The sequence below is a fragment of the Aquila chrysaetos genome, chromosome 22, assembly GCF_900496995.4.
Source record: "Aquila chrysaetos chrysaetos chromosome 22, bAquChr1.4, whole genome shotgun sequence".
Classification (NCBI taxonomy): Eukaryota; Metazoa; Chordata; class Aves; order Accipitriformes; family Accipitridae; genus Aquila; species Aquila chrysaetos.
In genome coordinates, this window is record NC_044025.1 from 21,676,417 (window position 1) to 21,694,829 (window position 18,413).

The following is an 18,413-nucleotide window of genomic DNA, read 5'->3' on the forward strand; positions in this document are numbered from 1 at the left end:
GCTGTATACTAATAATACATAATACAGACCTTCCAACCAACCAAGCAGTCTTCATGTGCCAAAAGCAGTTTCTGTCGTGACAGACATTGCTCTTGCAGGTTCTTTGGGCTGCTGGAAGCCTCATCGTAAGTACATATAAAAGATGTATATTCCACCAAGAGTACATGCATGAACACGCCTGGGTAAACATACAGCCACAGATACGCCCTTTTCATTTCCAAAACACTATTATAATGTTCATGTCAGTCTCCCATCCTATCTCAAACAGGAGGATCTCACATTATATGAAAACTTCGATTTGCATGAATCAAACTCGGCTCCTACTGTGTTTACTTGAGAAGCTTGATCCACCCCTTTCTCCTGTAAGTCCTGTGTGAATCAGGCCTCAGGATTACTGCTTTTTCAAAGGTACACCAGTGGGCTTAATTTGACACAAATCATGCTGTGTAAGATACCTTAATTGGAGTTCATTTTCTTTTGATTAAGGGAACAATCAAACAGGAAATTAAGTTCAAAGCAGCAATGAGAGAACACAGCGTGAGCACCACCGCCACAATCTGCACTTGCGAGACGAGCAAAGCAACTTCCCATCCTTACAGTTACTTACAGGTGCTGTCAAAACACAGCAAATCTACCCTGGCCCTGTAATTTTCACATTAGAACAATCCCATCCTCTGCAGTACTATCAGCTGGATTTCCTGTTCACGCGAACAGCTCGTGGCTGCCAGCACAGGGGCTGCAGTCAGGGTGAAATTCAGCCTTCTGCAGAGGCGTGAAGTCCTACAGACACGTTCCCCGAGTAAACCCGAGGCTGGCATGCAGAGGCTGCTATTCGGGTTTGCCGCAGAGGAATTCCTCACTCAGATATGTGTGCACTTCTTTTTACGTCCCTGTACGGATAAATCTTGCAAAGAAAAGACTTCTGAACAGCCGTTCTGCACTTCTTAGCTGTTCTGAACAACTCAGGCCAACCTTTCCACATTAAATATCCCAAACATGGACTTTCCAGGCAGTGTTTTATGAGGCTGTCTCCAAAGCCGAACCTGTCTCACTCCAGCCGAGGAGCGTTACAGCGTGCTGGGGGCAGGCGGCACCGCTCCGAACGAGTGCCGGGTAGCAGCGGGTGAAGGATGGATGGGCTGTAGGGAGCTTGACACCGCCTGCTACAGCCCTGCCAGCACAGCAGCATTCACGCTGCTCTCGTGTGTCAGCACGGGTTTGTTTCCCACAGCTAGCACCAGTCTTACTAAAAATACAACAATACTCATTTTGCATTCAACAGTGAAATCATTGTTTCATAATCTAGATCGTCACTGCACTGTGTTTTACTTCAGACTCTGTTCTACTGTATTTTAACGACATCTGTCTTTCAAGCATGGGACCTCTCTTCACCCTCCTGCCCATGTCAGGCAATATGAAGCGATTGTTGGAAGTGTGCTGCAGGCTTTGCAGAACAAAGAGAGACAGTCCTTGCCCTAAGGAGCGTAACATGTTGGTTTAGATCTATTGCAACAAAGTAGGGTATGTACAAAGAAGGACAGAAAGAAAAGCCGTAGTGAACTGGACTGTAACGCTTTGAAGGCATGTTTCCGCCTGCAAGTTTTGCTGAAAAATGTTTTGTTGTGTTTTGCTTCCTTAGAGCAAGCACTACAATCCTCCTTCTCATGACAGCACAGGATAGGCAATGAATCAGGATGGGGAAGAGCGTTAGGGTTTCAGCTGCAGCAATGCCCAAATGCTTCAGTCCTGCCCCACTGCTCACATTATTCTGAGCAAGCACAGCATCTTGAAGTCAGGTTGGTGGGTGACTGCCAGAGAAGAGACAAAAAAGGGGCCTGAGCCAGCATTAGGCACCAGAAAGAAGGGCTAGAGGTCATGGATAAGAGGGCAGGTCAGATATGAAGGAAGCAAAGGAGCAAGGTAGAGTCTTGAAAGCAAGGACACAAGCATTAAACTCGCTTCAGTGTGGGAGTAGCAAGCAGAAAGGTTCAGACAAGCAGGTCAAGAAGATAATTTGAGCCGATAATTTAAAGGAGTTGTAGCAGGCTCTGTGTGTGCTGAAGAGGCCAGAAAGTAAAAGCAGGAGCAAAAAGATTCTGCATGGAGTCACAAACAGAGCTGCTTGCTGCTAATCTAAGGGAAAACTCACCGGCATTTAGACACCTCTTGGATGTACGAAGAGAAAGAAGGGAAGGAGTCACTTACTAGTTGCAAGACTTAATGGTGGGGAAGATAGTGGCATTACCACAGTAAATGTGGTGGTGCGTATGAGGAACTATCAGGCACGCCACATTAACCATAATTGACTGTTAGCAAAAGAAGGAAACTTTCCTCTTTTTGCTGTTCTTCTGGGTTTCCCTGCAGCAGGGGACAACCTGTCCCTCGTGAGAGAGGAACGTGGTCAGAGCACCTCCCGGCACAGGCAGGGTTTGCACCAGCCGTCTCTTCTGGGGCAAGTTACTGAACCCCTGAAGTACAGGAGTCTGTACCGCACCGGGCTCCTGGCTCGCCGTGGCATGCGTACTGCCACAGTACTGCATCACCCCCTTCACCACCTAACCGGGCAGTCGGTAACACCCTGATGTTTTGGCCCTTGCCTCTTTATCTGAAGGGCTGTTATAGCTGCTAATTCCTTGCATGATTAGAAATATTCTAGTTTCCAGCCTAAATCTAGTCGCAGCCAATTGGTACTCATTTGTGCTTGTGCCAATACTGTCCTTTAGTTTAATACCTCTTCTCTGCTGGTAGTTTTTACCTCCTCTTGTATTTATAGAGAGCAATCATATGCTCTCTCAGCCTTTAGCCTGCTGGGTTTAGCAAGCCCGTTAGCAAATGGCTCAGGCGCTGAGACAAGTCACTGTGAAAGCAGAAAAACAAACGTCAGAGGTGTCAGAGTCACAGCCCCAGCACAGGAACAGAGGGTTTGCCCAAGCCAGAGCTGTTTTTTGGCTCAGTGGCAGTCGTTCACCTGTTTGCTCTTCAGTCCGATTTCCAGGCTCCCTTCTGCCACACTCCATTTTCCTCCGAGCTGCAGAATCGCCATCGGGAGGTTTCAGGTGCATTTCTGTGCCCCGCGAAGCGGTCAGCCCTCCTACACCGGCAGCGGCTGGGGGGGTCCGCGCCGTCCCTGCCTCGCAGACACCCACTCCGCTCCCGCCGCCCCGGCAGAGGCTGGTGTGCCGCTCATCACACCCTCGCTGCCCACGGGGAGCCCGGGGAGGCTCGTGCCGCTGCCAGCGGGAGGGTCGGTCACAGCACGGTGCCAGCAAACCAGGGACGATTCCCAACACGCTATGTGACAGTCAGAAAGAGCAGGGCCTCGGGCTCCCAGAAGGGCGTTTGCCAGCAGTACGGTCACTGCTCCCCCCGGCCTGACAGCCTGTGCTTGGATTTCATCATTCGTTACAAAATGAGAGTTTTCCATATATTGTTGAACAGGCTGAGCGCAGCTTCCTGGTAACAGCATCTGCTCTATAGGTCTTGCTGACTTTAACCTGCCAGCCACGAGGATTTGCCACCCAGCAGGCAGAATGGCTACAATAGCCAGTGGTCCCCAGGCAGCAGAGTATATCAGTTCAGCATGGCCACCTCTGCACTGGGGAGGTGACAGTGACACAGTGCAAATACATTGCAGAAGAACACAGGCAGAGATGTGGGGCATGGACACGAGGTCTGGAAGACTATAACCTTATGACTCTGCTTCCCCACAGTATCAGGAGATACTGGCATCTGCAGCTAGAAGTATACCTTAGTAAATAAAAGTATTCTGCAAATTACTGCTCTGTATTTCCCTATTCAGCAGCATCAAAAAAAGTCTTAGCTGAGAGGTTTTTTATAATGGGGGCCTTACAAACCAGTCTACCTGAGAAAAGACAGGCAAAGGTCTGCTTCTAACAGCCTCCCATTTACCTCTGCAAGCAGCTCATAACATTTGTAATCTTTTATGTGATGTTAAACATCGCATCTTTTTTTTAAATGAATGATTTAAAAAGTTTGAAGAATTTTCTAAATATGACTTGCCCCAGCCAGATCTGACTGAACATGCAGGTCGCATGGTGCTCAGTGCTAGCTATATAACGTTCATTATTTGGTTTAGGATTACCTCAAGAGGTATCTAATCCAACCTCCTGCTCAAAGCAGTCTGTTCAGTATGCTCTGTTCCTACAGATATGCATAGCAGTGAATTTGTTTAATATCATTAGCAGAAAACAGGCACAAGGGAGCAACACACATGAACTGAAATGGGTGGTACCAGCACTGAAATTAATTACCTTAACAACATGATTTCCAAATCACGGAAAACATTGCAAGATTTGCTCAGCCTTGGACGCAAGTGTAAGCTCTAACGTTCAGATCAGGAAGCACTAAGCTTTGTCTCTATCTGGTGATGCTAAGCAGTCTGACCTGCACTGAGCATCACTGAAGTCCACGGCCATCTTCATCCTCTGATGGAGATTCACATAAAAATCCTTGAAGCGTTGGGCAGGCAACTTGTTCCTGCTGTGAAATACAGGGGCAAGCACAGATCCTGCTGAAATTCCAAGGAGCTAAAGCAGGGATTTCCCTCTTCAGCCAGAGCACACCCCTGGCTCCCACAGCCAAGGGACCGGCACTGCTCCTGCGGAGGGCTGGGGGCTGCAGCCCCAGTGCTCCCGCTCCCCTCTGGGCTGGGGTTGCTCAGTGCTAGTCTGCTCCCCCAAAGGTATCCTTTCACTCGCTAACGAGCATGTGTATCAATTGGCAATCAGATGCTGACCATTCACCACCAGCCCTTGGTGAGCACCCCTTACCATGGGGTTTCTTAAGCATCTCTCGTCCTGCATCCAAACTTCTTACAAAGAGGGCTGAAATCTGTTGTCAGTACACCCCATATAGGCTGAGGGATTGGGACACAGCAGAAATGAAGCCGTTGGTATCGTGGTGAAAACTAGTAGACTTAATGCATATAGCAAGCAGCTAAAGAAAACCGGATTTCATATGGATTTATCTCATGGTTGGACTCTCTGGTGTCTGTTAAGATGCAAACATCCTCCTTGTTTGGAGCACATTTAATATCTCCTGTGGGGACTCATGAGCATCTAATCAGATTTGAAATTAGGTGCGAAGTCATGTTGCATCATCTCCCTTCACAAAGGGGCTAACAGGGTTTCCTTCTTTTGTGCTCAGCCTCCTGTTTTCATAAAAGTCACAGGATATTTAAAATTCTGGATGCTCTTACTCTCTGCTGAACTGGATTCACAAGTTACGGGGGTGCACAGAGACAGAGAACTACACATACACAAATTCACATATGCTGCAAGTTCCTAAGACTCCATTTTTCTAGGAAGCCAAGCTAAGAAGGTCTCCTTCTGCTGGCCGCCGTCTCGCCTCACGCGCAAGGCAGGGCCCGCCGTGCATTCCTGGAGGCTGAAGTCAGTGGGAGTGGAGGACGCCCAGCACCTCCAGGAGAGGCAGGCAGGCTCCCTGATGAAAGCCAGCTTACTTAGCACCCACCTTAGCCCTAGAGACTCTTACCTGCCCAGGTAAGAGTCCTAAGTAAGCATAAAAATCTTGAAGTCACAAAGAAACAAAAACCAGGAAAAAGCGCTTCAAAGAGGGAAATTCCCAAGGGTTGAGTTTTACCTACGAGGCAAACCTCCCTCCGCTCCTCCTGAGAGCAACAGCGCAGCCTGAAACTGGAGTTCAGGAGAACACGTGTGCACCGGGTAGAGAACAGAACAGCAACAACAGCCACAGCACGAAGACGGCACTGCCTGGCGAGCACCTCCAGAAACACATGGTGGTTCCAGCTATAAACAGGAGCCATGGAAGGGCAACAGACAGTACTTGGATAAACATCACCTCACATCAGAGGCAAGTGCATAAGGAACACTGGTCTATACCATGGCTGAGATACAGCTCCCAGATGCTTGCAGACGTGCAAACTGGTCTACCACTGCGAAGTAACTCTGCCACGAGGACTCCGACCCTACTGTGCCTTTCCACTACACTCTTCTTTGCAGGACTCACGAGCAGCCTGGATCCTGCTCTCCAGACCTCCTTCCACAAGGAGCACTGCTCTGCAAGCAGGAGCTGTTGGAGAACCAGCCCCCAAATCACTGTACGATCAAAGAAAGAAGCAACAAATAGCTGAACCAATTGCTCCCTAACAGTAAAGCAGAGGTACATTTGCAGCAATCTGTTAAATACTTATCCCCTCCACGCTCCCCCTCCTGTACCACAGCTGTCCCCTCCATACCTAGAGCTTTCTGAGCAGCAGTATTTAGAAACTAGTTGGCTTCACCAGCTGAGCTACGGGCCCTGCTCTGGGCTGCAGCGCTTGCTGTCGGCCAGAAGCACCTGGCAACACTAAAAGGTGATGCATTGTTGCAAGTAATGTTGTTATTTGCATCTGTGTTTAATTAGGTAACTGAAGCCTGATATTTTCTGTGGTTAGACCTGTGTGAAGAACAGCTGAGAAGTGCTCAAAGCAATTTTCAAAGGCCTGTTAGGTAGTGCTCAGGTCTATTGCTACTTGGAAACCCTTATTTCTTCTTGTCTTAAAGAATGAAAATTGCATCCCTGCAGATTCAGCCCTTATTGGGCAAATCCCAGTGAAGCAGGATTTAGTGCTTGGTGTTCTGTGGTTCTTCACTGCACTGTAGGGAAGAAAGGATGAACATGCCAGAAAACAGAGAGAGAGAAAGCTGCAGCAGGAACATGGAGCAGAGGCTGGCAGCAGCAACCTCTTCAGCCCAGCCTGGCTTTGGTGCTGGGGCACTGTCTGCTGGAGGGGCCACGGTCTCACGGGCAGCATCAGGTCCAAACTGGGGTTACTCGGGCAGGGGCAGCCCCGTGCCCTTCCCTCCCCAGGAGGAAAATCCAGCACCAGGCCATGCAGCAGCCTGACGCATGGCTCGTCTCCTCCTGTTGAAGCCCCGTCACCCATGCAGACGGCGTTCGGGGTGCCTGCCCGCAGGAGGGCTGGCAGTGTCACCCCGTCACCTGCCAGCAGCACCCACTTGGGACCCGATGCCTGAGCTCAACCTCACAGGTGCTAACTCAGAGGTGTCAAAGCCTGTCCTGGATCTGGCCCAAAATCTCACAAGCCCAGTGTCAGCTTTAATCACCTCCACTCCCCTCTTGGGCTGCCACCGCAGCCCTCGGTGCAGAGACCAGGCGGCAGCAGGAGGAGGAGGAGGAGGAGGAGGAGGTGGTCCGGGTGACCTCCCTGGGCGCAGGGAGGACGGTGTCCGTCCGCTCGGAGGACGGTGCTGCTCGGCCTGGGGCCACTGCCAGCTACTTCTAATGACACTTCAACAAACACATAACAATCTGTCTTAAGGAAAATCAGTGAATAAATTTCATTTAAAAATACTTCTCTATTTCTGGATAAGGCACCACTCTGCTCCAGCTACTTCAGAATCGGCTGAAGCCTTCACGTTACCCAACAGCAAGACTGCACAAGGCTGTTACGGGCAAAATACAGCATTCAACTCTCCATAAGATTAATAAACAGCTCTCTAAACCACTCTTCTTACATAAGTGTAGATGGCTTCTCAGTGTTTGGCTTTTATCCGCCAGCTGATGCATACCTCACGAAAGGCAAAAAGGTGAAAGAAAGACTTCATATCCAGCTGCCGGTGGCTTTGTCCCTGCTGTGTGCCCCTCCGGAGGCTGAGGAACAGGGTGTTGGGAGCAGGGATGTGGTGGCCGCTAGCTGCCTGCCCGACTGGGATGTAACGGAGGGGACCAGGCGTTGCTTTGAGAGATGGAAAATTTTAGGGAGGCTTTTGCTCTGCTGGCTGCAGGTCCCCGTGCTGTGCACATCCCTGCAGATTCACGCTGGCCTAATTATGTCTTCAAGCAAACGCAATGTATTTACTAAATGTGCAGGCTTCTCTAAATTAGCATTAGCCCATGTGTACAAAACCCACCGCTGCAGCTGTGCGCAGCCGCTCGCGCGGTCGATGGCGTGCTGTCCACAGGGGAGCTGAGTGGCAGAGCGAGCGACCCCGAGCCGGGGGGGGGCACCGCTCCCCGTCCTGGCTGTCGGGTCCGGAGGCACAGGCAGGTCCTGCCATTCGCCCCCCTGCAGCGGCAACACCGGGCTTTGTGTTTGTGGGTGGGTAGGAGGACAAGCTGTTATCTTCAGATCTATAATTTGTAGCAGCTTGTAAGTGGCACCCCCTCTCCCTGCCCTCCGGGAGCTAAAAACAGCCCGAAAGGTCCCTCTTCCCCAGAGGAGGAGGTGTGTGGCATCCACTCGCAAGATGCAGAGTAGCAGAGGCTTTTTATAACCCCCTGGGAAGCGCTGCCATGCCCATGCCCTCTCCCAGCACACGCACTCCCCGTCTGCAGCAGTGCTGTCGCATTCATTTAACCGCAGCCCGGTGCCCCTGCGGCGCTTGCCGGGGGGCACGGGGTCCCCGACGCCCACAGGGTCGGCTGCCCCGGCACTGGTTGTGTGGTGGGATGAAGGACAGGGCAAGGAGGACGGCTCCAGAGCACACCAGGTGAGGGGTAACAGAGAGAAGCTCCTCTCACTTGCTCACGCTATTCCCCATTGTTATTTCAAGCGGAGAGCCCAGAGGGACCCAGAAACGAGAGCCGCCCCACCACCGCTGCCAAAGGGGACTTCTCGGGAGCCCATCGCCAGACTCGCCTGGGACGTCGGTGCTGCCGGAAAGCCACCTCACACAGCCTGCGTGCGGGCAGCCAGCCTGGAGGACACGGCGTCCTGGAGGGTGCGATACTCCCTAGAAAGAGCGGAGACACAGGTGCTGTAACATCTCCGTAGTTCCAGCCAGAAGACTGAAGGTCGCAGAGCTCCGTGAGAGTCGTCCTTCTGGTGGGCCAAAGAAAACCTGTTTGGTTTGACAGAGCAGACGCTTAAAAATGACTTTGGCTGTATGGACCAACTGTTTGTTTGCTTTGCAACAGCAGGGTTTTCACAAGCAGTTTTCCCATGTTTCATTGCCCCTCAATATAGAAACTGTACGGTATGTGTGAAATGAGTGGAGGTTTCCATTTCTTGTAACAATGCCTTAATCTTCTGGTAACTCTGCCCAGGCAGCCATAGGAAGAGCGAGGATATTAGTTTTCATATTGTAAGGATGCATCCCAGTATGTCAGGCCATGACTGAGGCAGAGCTAATCACAGAGGTTATTTGATGTAGGCTCCCTTCCCCACTCTGCTGCTGATTGCTTTTATGACCTTGAAGAGTCACCCCACCTCTGTTTTTCCCCCTCTTTAAATGGGAGTAATTATATCCAACTTCATGGAGCTTTTTGTGATCTAAAGGTATTAAATGCAAACCTTGTTTATAAGTTGGTGTCTCATAACCACCAGAACTGGCAATAGCCAACAATGTTAAAATATGTGAAATTCAAAGCTGGTAAAAGGCAATACTTTTTTCACCAGTGTCTTTATGCGTTGGAAACTCATAGCCCCGAGCTGGTGGTCAAAGCAGGAGGAGGAGCTGCACACACTCAGGTAAACACAGAAATCTGTCCGATTTTCTCTCAGAGAAACCAAGCACAGAAAGGTTTGGAGCGAGGTGGTGGGAGAGATGAGGCTCTCACAAGGCACTTGCCATGACAGCCTGGAGAAAACAAACCTCACACTTCTCACCACAGCATGCCTCACCAAGCCTCAGGAGTCAGCAGCAAGAAACTTTGCCATAAGCCCCCCGTGCTCTCAGGAGCGACAGGGTTCGTTTCTGATCATGCGTTGTGTGCTGATAACAGCAAGCCTTCTCCTCGGAGGAGTGCGTGGATAAGTTCCTGCAAGGCTGGGCACACTCAGTCTGTCCCCAGCGTTGACATTGTCCGGGTGGACAGTAGCGTTCGCTGGACATCTTGGCTCCTCCAGGACAATGGGGACAAAGTGTATTTGCCATTTGGTTTGGGATCCATTTCAGCTCTTTTCTGAGTCAACTTTGAAGATGGGGGAAGCCAAAGGATGCAGCTCCCTGGGGAGACACGTGTGCACAGCCACTCTGCACCAAAGCGAGTATGGGCACATCAGAGTAGAGTGACTATTTCTGCTCTAAATGTTGTTTCCTTATTTCCAGCTTCATGATAAACCACTCTGATTGAAAGATTCTAGTCATACGTATTTCAGCAGTTTCGTCCCTTCGGTACAAGGCATCCCCCCACTGGTAAGCCGAAGAGGGCTCCTGCAGACAAGCGGGACCGGGGCAGCAGCCGGTGACGCGTGGCCGTGCCCGGGCAGGGGAGTTCTGCAGTGACAGTGCTGCCTGCTGCCTGAGGAGCAGCGTCCTCCAGACCCGGCACCCCACTGCATCCAGCCTGGAGTTAATTACAACATCGGCATCAAACAGAGACTTTTTAAATGAAAGGGAAGGACTAGCAGCTTTCTAGCTCTGCCTTTATTTTTTAACCCCAATTACGAGACGCATTGCAAGGGAGAGGCGGTGGCAGATAATAAAGTTCAATGGGATGGTCTGAGTGTTAAGTGGAGAACCAGGAAAGCCTCACATCCCAATCTGAAATTGGACATTGATATGCTGTGTAGCCTCATCTCCTGGTTTTCTCCATGTAAAGTGGGGGTGATGCTTAGCCCAAGGGGCGTTCCACAGATGAAATAGCATTTGGAAAGTGCTTTGAAGATTTAAGGTGTTATATAAATGCTAAGTGTTAGCATCATCGGCTTTTATATTGCAGCAGAACCCGTAGACTGCAATCAAGATCAGAGCTTTGCTGTACCAGGCAATTTAGAAACTCCTGGCTGGAAAAAGCCCCTGTCCCTGCCTCGGCGATCCACAGCCTGCATGCCCCAGGCAGGCACAGGGTGGGCTGGAATCGCTGTCAGCTTTGAGGGGAAAGGTGGCCCAGAGCTTTAGCACCTGGTGGCATTCTCAGGAGATGAACAGCACGGCATGCTTCCCACGGCCACGCGTTTCACTGAAGAGGGGTAAGACCAAGCCCAGAGAGTAACCACTGCCTTGGACCGGCCACCTTGCAGGCACGGTGCTCTCCGGACCCCCTGGATCCCCCCAGACCCCTCGAGTGCGCTCAGCACCGCTGGATCCCCCAGCCTGGGCCCTCCTCAGGTGCCCCATGAGGCAGCCGGGCTCTCGGGCTGCAGCCACCGATTTCCCTTGGGAATTCACCGGGAACTGTGCACTGCAAAATGCAGGCGCTACTCCCCAGTAGAGATGCAGTCCCGCCCGTTGTTTTGATAGCACAACTAAAGCAGACTGGCCCTTAAAGTTTAGGAAAAACTGAAGAAGTACTCACAAAACAGATTTGATCGAAGATTAGCATTAACTGGTGTACAGAAAACCAGCTGGTCAGCTTCATTTCCACCACTTGCCCACTGCAAGATATTTCATAATTCTGTTCCCTTTCTAATCAGGTGAAAATACAACATGAGTGTTAATCACAGAGCACAAATTGGGAAGAATATGTAAAAAAGAAAAACAACCTTCAAAACCTTTGTTTTCAATATAGTTTATGTCACGCATTGCATTTAAAAACGCCAGTAGATGAGATGATGTTTGCAACATCATTCATTAAAAAGTGTGCACTCAGTCAGCCAAGCACAAATCAACATACGACAGACTACAAAGAAATACCAAAGTAAAAGGAAACTTGAGATGAAACAGAGTGAGGTCATTGGTTTCTTGCATTATCCTGAAGATGTTTGTCAACATTTTAATTTAGCCAAATGGCTACCATTTAAAAAAAAAAAAGAAAAAACTTTGTTTTGACAAAATCATGATCTGCAGGGAAGAACTTCTGAAAAAACATGTTCACCATTTCCACTCCGTACTTCTGAACAAGACCTCCTGAGAAAAGGGAAGGGATGTATGAGCAGTCTGAGGCATTATCTGTGAGAGAACCAAGTAGAAATAGTTTCTTCAGATTTACAGTCTTCTCCTCTAATATTTGTACTATTTGTAGGTTGTAAACACACGACTGAGATATGGTGGGGGTTGTAAGGAAAAATACCTCAGGTCTTCGCTACATCTACTGCTCTGGTTAGGCAACACATCAGTATGTCCGAGCAAGGCAGACCTCGAGATAGGAATTCAGCTGATAAAGTGAATGCAAATTCCAGATACCATGAAATGCCCCCCGGACTTCCAGCGCCACATCCAGTGCCTCGCTGGGGGAGAAGGTGCCCGTGTCAAACCCCATGCTGCTGTTGTTGGGCTTGGGTCACGCTGCAGCACGAGGGCACGCTTCTTGCAGGGGAGCAGTGACAGGAGCTGGATGTGCTCGGCACCCAGTTGGGGCCATCTCACCCCAGCACAGAACCCACTGCCCCACCAGCCCAGGAGCGGGAACAGCCGGGAGCTGCTGGAGCCCATGGTGACAGCACTGAAAGTCGCACCGGGACTCAGCCCTGGCCCTGGTAATGGACACGCACTTTTTGGTTTTTCCCTCTTGTCCCATGGAGCGGTTGCTGTTGAGGTGAGCATCCGTAGGAACAGCTGGAGCAGCTGGAGTGGTCGCTCCCCGTTTTGAGCGCCGGGTGCAGAAAGCCGAGGCCAGGCCAGGTCTGGCACATGCTGCCCGCCCCAGCAGCCGCCGCGCCAGCTCCCCGCGCGAAGGTTCCCCTTCGGCCCCTCCGGCACGCGGCGGGCGCAGGGCGTCCCGTCTGCTCTGCGGGGCCGCGCGGCGGCCGCAAGCCCGGACTTGAATCCCGACGTGGTGTGTGCTTCGGTCTCAACCGGCGTGCAGCGCCGGGGGAGCTGAACAGGTTGAGTGACTTCAGGCTGTGGGAGGAATAATCGTCTTGGGTTGCTTCAGAGAGCTGAGGCAGCCAAACCGGGCGAGGATGGCACTGCGGAGTGCCTCGCGTCTCTGCCAGGTACCTCCGGAGTGTTTGTGTTTGAAGGACTTCTTTTTATAGAACTGCTGTCAAAATGGGTAGAGAGCGAGCTTAATTGGGACCGATCTGAAAAAACGAGGCGGCGTGTAGGTGTGCGAGGGATGTGTGCAGCGAGTGGCTGCTTTCAGCCGGAGCCGAGCGTAAACAGGTCCAGTCTCATGTTTATCGGGGACTCTTATCTCCTGAGCTGGTACATTTTTTACTGTCATGTCAGTTATGATCCGCAGACCGGCGAGCATTAAAGACAACCTTGCGTACAGTGTGAGTAAGGCTGAGCGTGCCTGTCCTGCTGCAGCCAGCGCTGCCCCGGCTGGCGGCAGGCAGGGAGCCAGCTCGCCCCGTTCAAGCTACGGGATCGGTCTGCCCGGTGAGCAGGACCTGGGGCTCCTGCCTCTGGCGTCAGCCCCAACGCCGTCCCCTCACGCGTACTGAGTCACAAGTGACTCACTTCAAACTTGGACGTGAGCGCAAAGTATACATTTGCAAATTGGCTGGTGAGGCACTGCTTTGCAATGTAGGTGGGATGTATTACATACTCCAGCAGTCAAGTTCTGCTCTTTTTCCCTCCTCCCTCTCCCTCCGTGCAGGATAGCTATCTGAGCCCAGGATTTTGGTGCGGTTCTCGCGGGTGCAGGAAGGCATCTCAGCCTGCTCCGGTGGATGTGGCATGTGGATGGCTCCGGCCCCGCTCGTGACAGAGCTCTGCACTGAAGATGGATGATTTAGCTCTCCTTGACCTGTTGGAGTGTCCTGTGTGCTTTGAAAAGCTCGACGCCACAGCGAAGGTGCTACCTTGCCAGCACACTTTCTGCAAGCCCTGTCTGCAGAGGATCCTGAAATCCCAGAAGGAGCTCAGGTGCCCTGAGTGCAGGACCCTCGTCCTCTGCAGCATCGAGCAGCTGCCCTCCAACCTGCTTCTCATTCGCCTCCTGGATGGAGTCAGGTGTGGACAAAACGTTACCAGGTTTGGCTCGATCCAGAGGTCGGGGGTCCTGTCATCCCCTGCCTCCATCAGGAGAGTCCCCAGGGGGCTGCAACTTCATCAACACCGGCTGGCGACAAATCCCAGGATCCACATGGAAGGGGTAAGGAGGGTCCTCATTCTTTACTCTGTCCGTCAGCATAGAAAGCTTCCTGCTTGTGTGCAAAGAGCTATGAAACTTTCCTGTTAGAAGTATTGCAGGAATGTTTGAAGTAAGAGAGATCGTTTTGTTTGCAAATCTGGCTGTTATTTCCTTGTGATATTTGACTATTTCGAGTTCATCACAACAGTAGTTGCATTGACTCTCAGGCTGAGACAAAACCAGCTTGCCCTTCCTTACAAAAACTTCACAGGAGCTGTTTTCCCCAGGACTTTTCAGGTGCTTCCTGACTTTTGGGGGGCATTTCAGGCGCTTTGACTTTAGGGCAATATACTGATTTTTGACTGATAGCAATTAAATCAGTAATTGCAAAGCTGTAACTGTTAGAGGTGGAGAAGGGTATTTCCTGTCGCTGCACCTCAGTTTCCCCAGCCACTGAAAAGGAAAGAGAGCACCTAGTGATGTTTATGTCCCTGGCAAAATACTTTGAGGTTCACTAATGAAAAATATTAAACTCGACTGACTTACTAACTTTATCTAAGGATGATTTACTAAGCTAATTTTAAAATTCTAAGTTGTTTCTGTCATTCTCTTTAACAGTACAAAAGCTTTTCTTAAATAATGAGGACATGATATTAGACCTGTTAAAGGAGCTGGGCTCAGATTGAATTTGGGGTAGAGACTGACTTGTGGCTTCACCTTTCCTGCGTTACATTTCTGGATTTCCACTTCTCCCACCTGCACTATTCTTCTGTACAATGTCTCTACAAACCTCTTCATAACATTCAACAGCTTGACTCAAACAGCTGTTAAATCTCAGGGCATTTTTGAGAATCGCAGAGCCATAAGCTTCCAGGCAGACATCAGACAGGGTTTCTCGCCCGCGTGCTATAGAGGTACATATGTGCATATTGCTGTGGAGCTGTAGAGGACCCCCTATGTCCTGTGGGTACAAGCTGGTGTCTGTATCCCAGGGAATCTCTGTGGCGTCGGTAAGTCATCTTGGATGGATCACACATCAAAACCAGACATCTCTCAGGAGCTACTCTCTCAGAGTTTTCCCCCTGGAAAGTGTGGCAGCGTGGCCCTGAGACATATGAACTGGGACCCTCTCCCGGGAGCCCTGCCTGGCCCGCAGCTTATCAGGCAGGCAGACGTGCCTGCCCATGCACGGAGGCAGTGCCTGGGCCAGGTGAGCAATGCAAGAAAGCCAGCCTGGAAGAGGCCATCTCCTTCTCCCACATGCACCTCTGCGGCCAGAAATTATGCTTTAGCTTAGATGGAACGTTGCTCAGTCCCCAAAGTTGCTGAGCGATGCTGTTCTGTCGGTGCTGGGAGGGTAGGGGCGGGTGGGCAACGCGGTCTCCCATCTGCAGCACCCGTTAGGCGAGCGGTGGCCGGGTGGGAGAGCAGAGCGGGGTGGGGGCGAGCACAGTCCTCAGGCTGCGGACGGCTCCGCCGCAGCGACCCGTGGGGCTCGGCAGCCTCTGCCGCGGGTCACCCTGCTCCGTCCACGGGGCTGCCAGCTCCTGCGAGCAGTGGAGCCATGGCCAGCGAGGCCCCTCGCTTGGAACCAGCTCTCCAGGGGAGCTGCGGGAGTCGCTGGTGCCGTTCGTGCGAGGTACGAACCATCAGAGAGCGACGGTTTTCAGCCACTGTCACTATGGGCGGCATTTCAGCTGAAAATGAGAAGGTTCGTAGTTTCTCCAACTGGATTCCCCTAGCCCCAGATAAAAAAGCACAAATACGCTCGTCTGTTTTTCTTCTCTCTCACCCGTTTCACATTTCTTTTACTAGTTCTCAGGACAGGCAGAAACTTGTTGTTGATATTATATAGTAGCAGCATCCATCAGTTTGCAGCTCCCGTAAGTGTTTTAAGACAAAACTCCTGGGAACTGGCAGAGCTAGTCAGCACTGGATGAGAGGGCTGTGGCTGCGGACCAGCTCCCCGCAGTGCTGGGACGCAGCACTGAGATAGCCCTCTGACTTCCTATGCCTCTTGATGAAGGGATGTAAAAACACGTTACACTGAAATGCTCTTAGACTTAATTAGTTAATTAATTATAAAACACTTTGGAATCCTCAGCTGCAAGGTGAAGAATGAAACATATTAGCCACGTTTTGGGTTTGGTGGTTTTAAATACATACAGATGGGACCACACGTTACTTTAGCTGCTCCAGTGGGATATTAACACATGCAGACTCTCCCCTGAACTGGCACCTGGTAATAGCAGCGCTTCACCTGGCAGTAGCGAGGACTCATCTGGAAGTGCCTGTGCGGTGCAGAGAGACAAGGCAGTAATAAGGATGACTTGTCATCTCCCTACACCATGGAGTGCTTGAGTTTCAGGGTATTCATCCAAAGTAATCTGGGTGAGCAGAGGCCTCCAAACGATTTGAACCACAGAGCAGATGCTTTTTGTCAAGCATCACAGTGAGAACAGCTATTGTGCAATCCTGCTCCACCACTGTTAATCCCACCACAGTTGCTTTCCTGGGTACTCATAAATGCAGTTTTCATTTGCAACTGCAGTGGAAGGTCGTGTGCTTCCAAAGACTGCCCCAATCTGCATAGTCTGCTAATTACCGCTAATACTATACACCACTTCATGCTACAAAGCAAATGAAATTAACGTGCACATTGCTGCACTGCAGCCACATATGCCATCAAAAGCAGGATACAGGACATGTTTTGTTTTTATCAAAGAAGCTGTTCTATATATAAACTTCCTTTACTCCATGGTGCTGAGAAAATCACAAATTTGACCAAAGTTTCTCTTCTCAGCAGAGATGGTTTCTTTGCCAGCTTTTTGCTGTTCATCCTCATGAGCATCCATGAAGACAAAGAAGTAAAATAAATCCCCTCATCACCAAGCAAGCCAAGAACTTGTATCATTCCAAGAGGGAAGTGCGAGCAGGCCCCAGCAGAGCTGCTGAATTAGCAGTAATACAATACTCAATTTGCAGTCAGGAATTTCAGAGAGCCAGTCCTTAAAAAACAGGGAATATTCTAGTTACAGCCCATCCCAAACTCTTTCTTTCTAGCATTTAAATCACTTTGAATCCACTTCCTACATGCTAACATGGGGTAGGCACATTCTGGGTTTGAGCACACGGGCACATACGTGCGTATCCATACCCAGGCTGTGCCTCTGCAGGGACCAGACGGGCCCTGAGCAGCCGCCGTGGGAGCAGCCGCTCGGGCAGTGCTGCGCCGAGGCCACTGGCACTGCTCGGTAGCTGCTCCCGGGATGTCTGGCCAGGTTTTAAGATCTTTAACATCTATGCAGAGAGGACAAGACTTTGGATTTTCAGGATCTCCACATAATAAACTGTCTGGAATTTAAGAATAAAAGGATTTGCTAGGAGGTGAATGCGTAAATAATCTATGCTGAAGCCTTTGAACTCTTAGGAACCGCCCCTGGCATGTGCCAGATGTGGTTACGTCTTGTGCTGAAGCATCCTTCGTATCTGGCTTCAGCCCCAATGTAAGCTAAACACAGTTTTGCCGCTGGTGAGAGAACAGAAAGATCGTGTGTGCTGAGGTATACACAAAACTCCCATACTTCTCTGATGAGTAGCAGACCTAAACTATACCCTACACAGGGCAAAAATCCATCCAGGCCACTAAACAGCTACTTGGATGATGAACTTTGTCATGCAACAAATACAGGGCAGTGAGCCAGAGGAGGAAAATTCTGAGTATGACAGCTTGCCTTTGGAAAACACAGACCACACAAATTTAACTGTGACTTTGGCTATTTTCTCTTCGCATGAACTGAGTGCTGTAACAGCCCCCTCCAGCATTTCATGGGAGATAGACAGATAACACCTCTATTGGGATAAAAATACACTGCACTCCAACGTCGCCACCTTCACACGGACGTCTATATATAGTACCTGTGCCTTGGTATTTTCTTCTCCTCCAGAAACATCTCCAACTCCTTTCTGAATTTGACAGACAGGACTTGGATTGCTGCATCTTTTTGAAACCTTATTCAAAGCAACCTTTATGTCTGCACCCAGTGGAGGCAAACACGTTTCCTGGCCCACTCACTGTGCAAACCACCCTCCCCACCCCTCCAAAAAAACCCCCAACAGTTCCTGTGCAGTCACAGTAATGACCTCATCACACATGTCATATCACCTTGGGCTGGACAAATGCTAAACAGACGTTACAAACCCAGGGAGTCTGCACAGGCACATTGGCTCTGCCTTAGGAGGTGGCAGTGGCTCCTTTTCCGCCGGAGAGGGGGAGCATCTTCTCGCCCAGCAGCCGCTGTGGGTGGTGGCTGTTTGTGCCACAGGGTCCCTCGGCTGGAAATGGAGCCACTTTATTTGGGTAAAAATTCTGTGTGGCCTTATGGCCTTCTGGGAGAAAGGGCTTGCCCCAATTCTCCTCCACAGCCACATCCCATCAGGGTTTGTCTCATTCTAGAAAAACACTGGGTGTGACCCAAGGAACTGTTTCCGCAGAGCTGGCTTGC

General features: G+C 50.6%; 1 protein-coding gene across 3 annotated transcripts in view; it reads left to right on the top strand.

Annotated features, from left to right (window-relative positions):
• The first annotated feature begins 12,599 nt into the window (after nt 1-12,599).
• SH3RF2 (SH3 domain containing ring finger 2) overlaps nt 12,600-18,413 on the top strand; it is a 49,867-nt gene continuing 44,053 nt past the window's right edge. For 2 of the 3 annotated variants that reach the window (XM_029998490.2, XM_029998492.2), the window contains exon 1: nt 12,600-13,929. In XM_029998490.2, coding sequence (XP_029854350.1) covers nt 13,558-13,929 — 372 coding nt within the window. In that variant the 5' untranslated portion in view covers nt 12,600-13,557. The remainder of the gene's footprint in view (nt 13,930-18,413) is intronic. The other variant, XM_029998491.2, reaches the window with a different exon arrangement.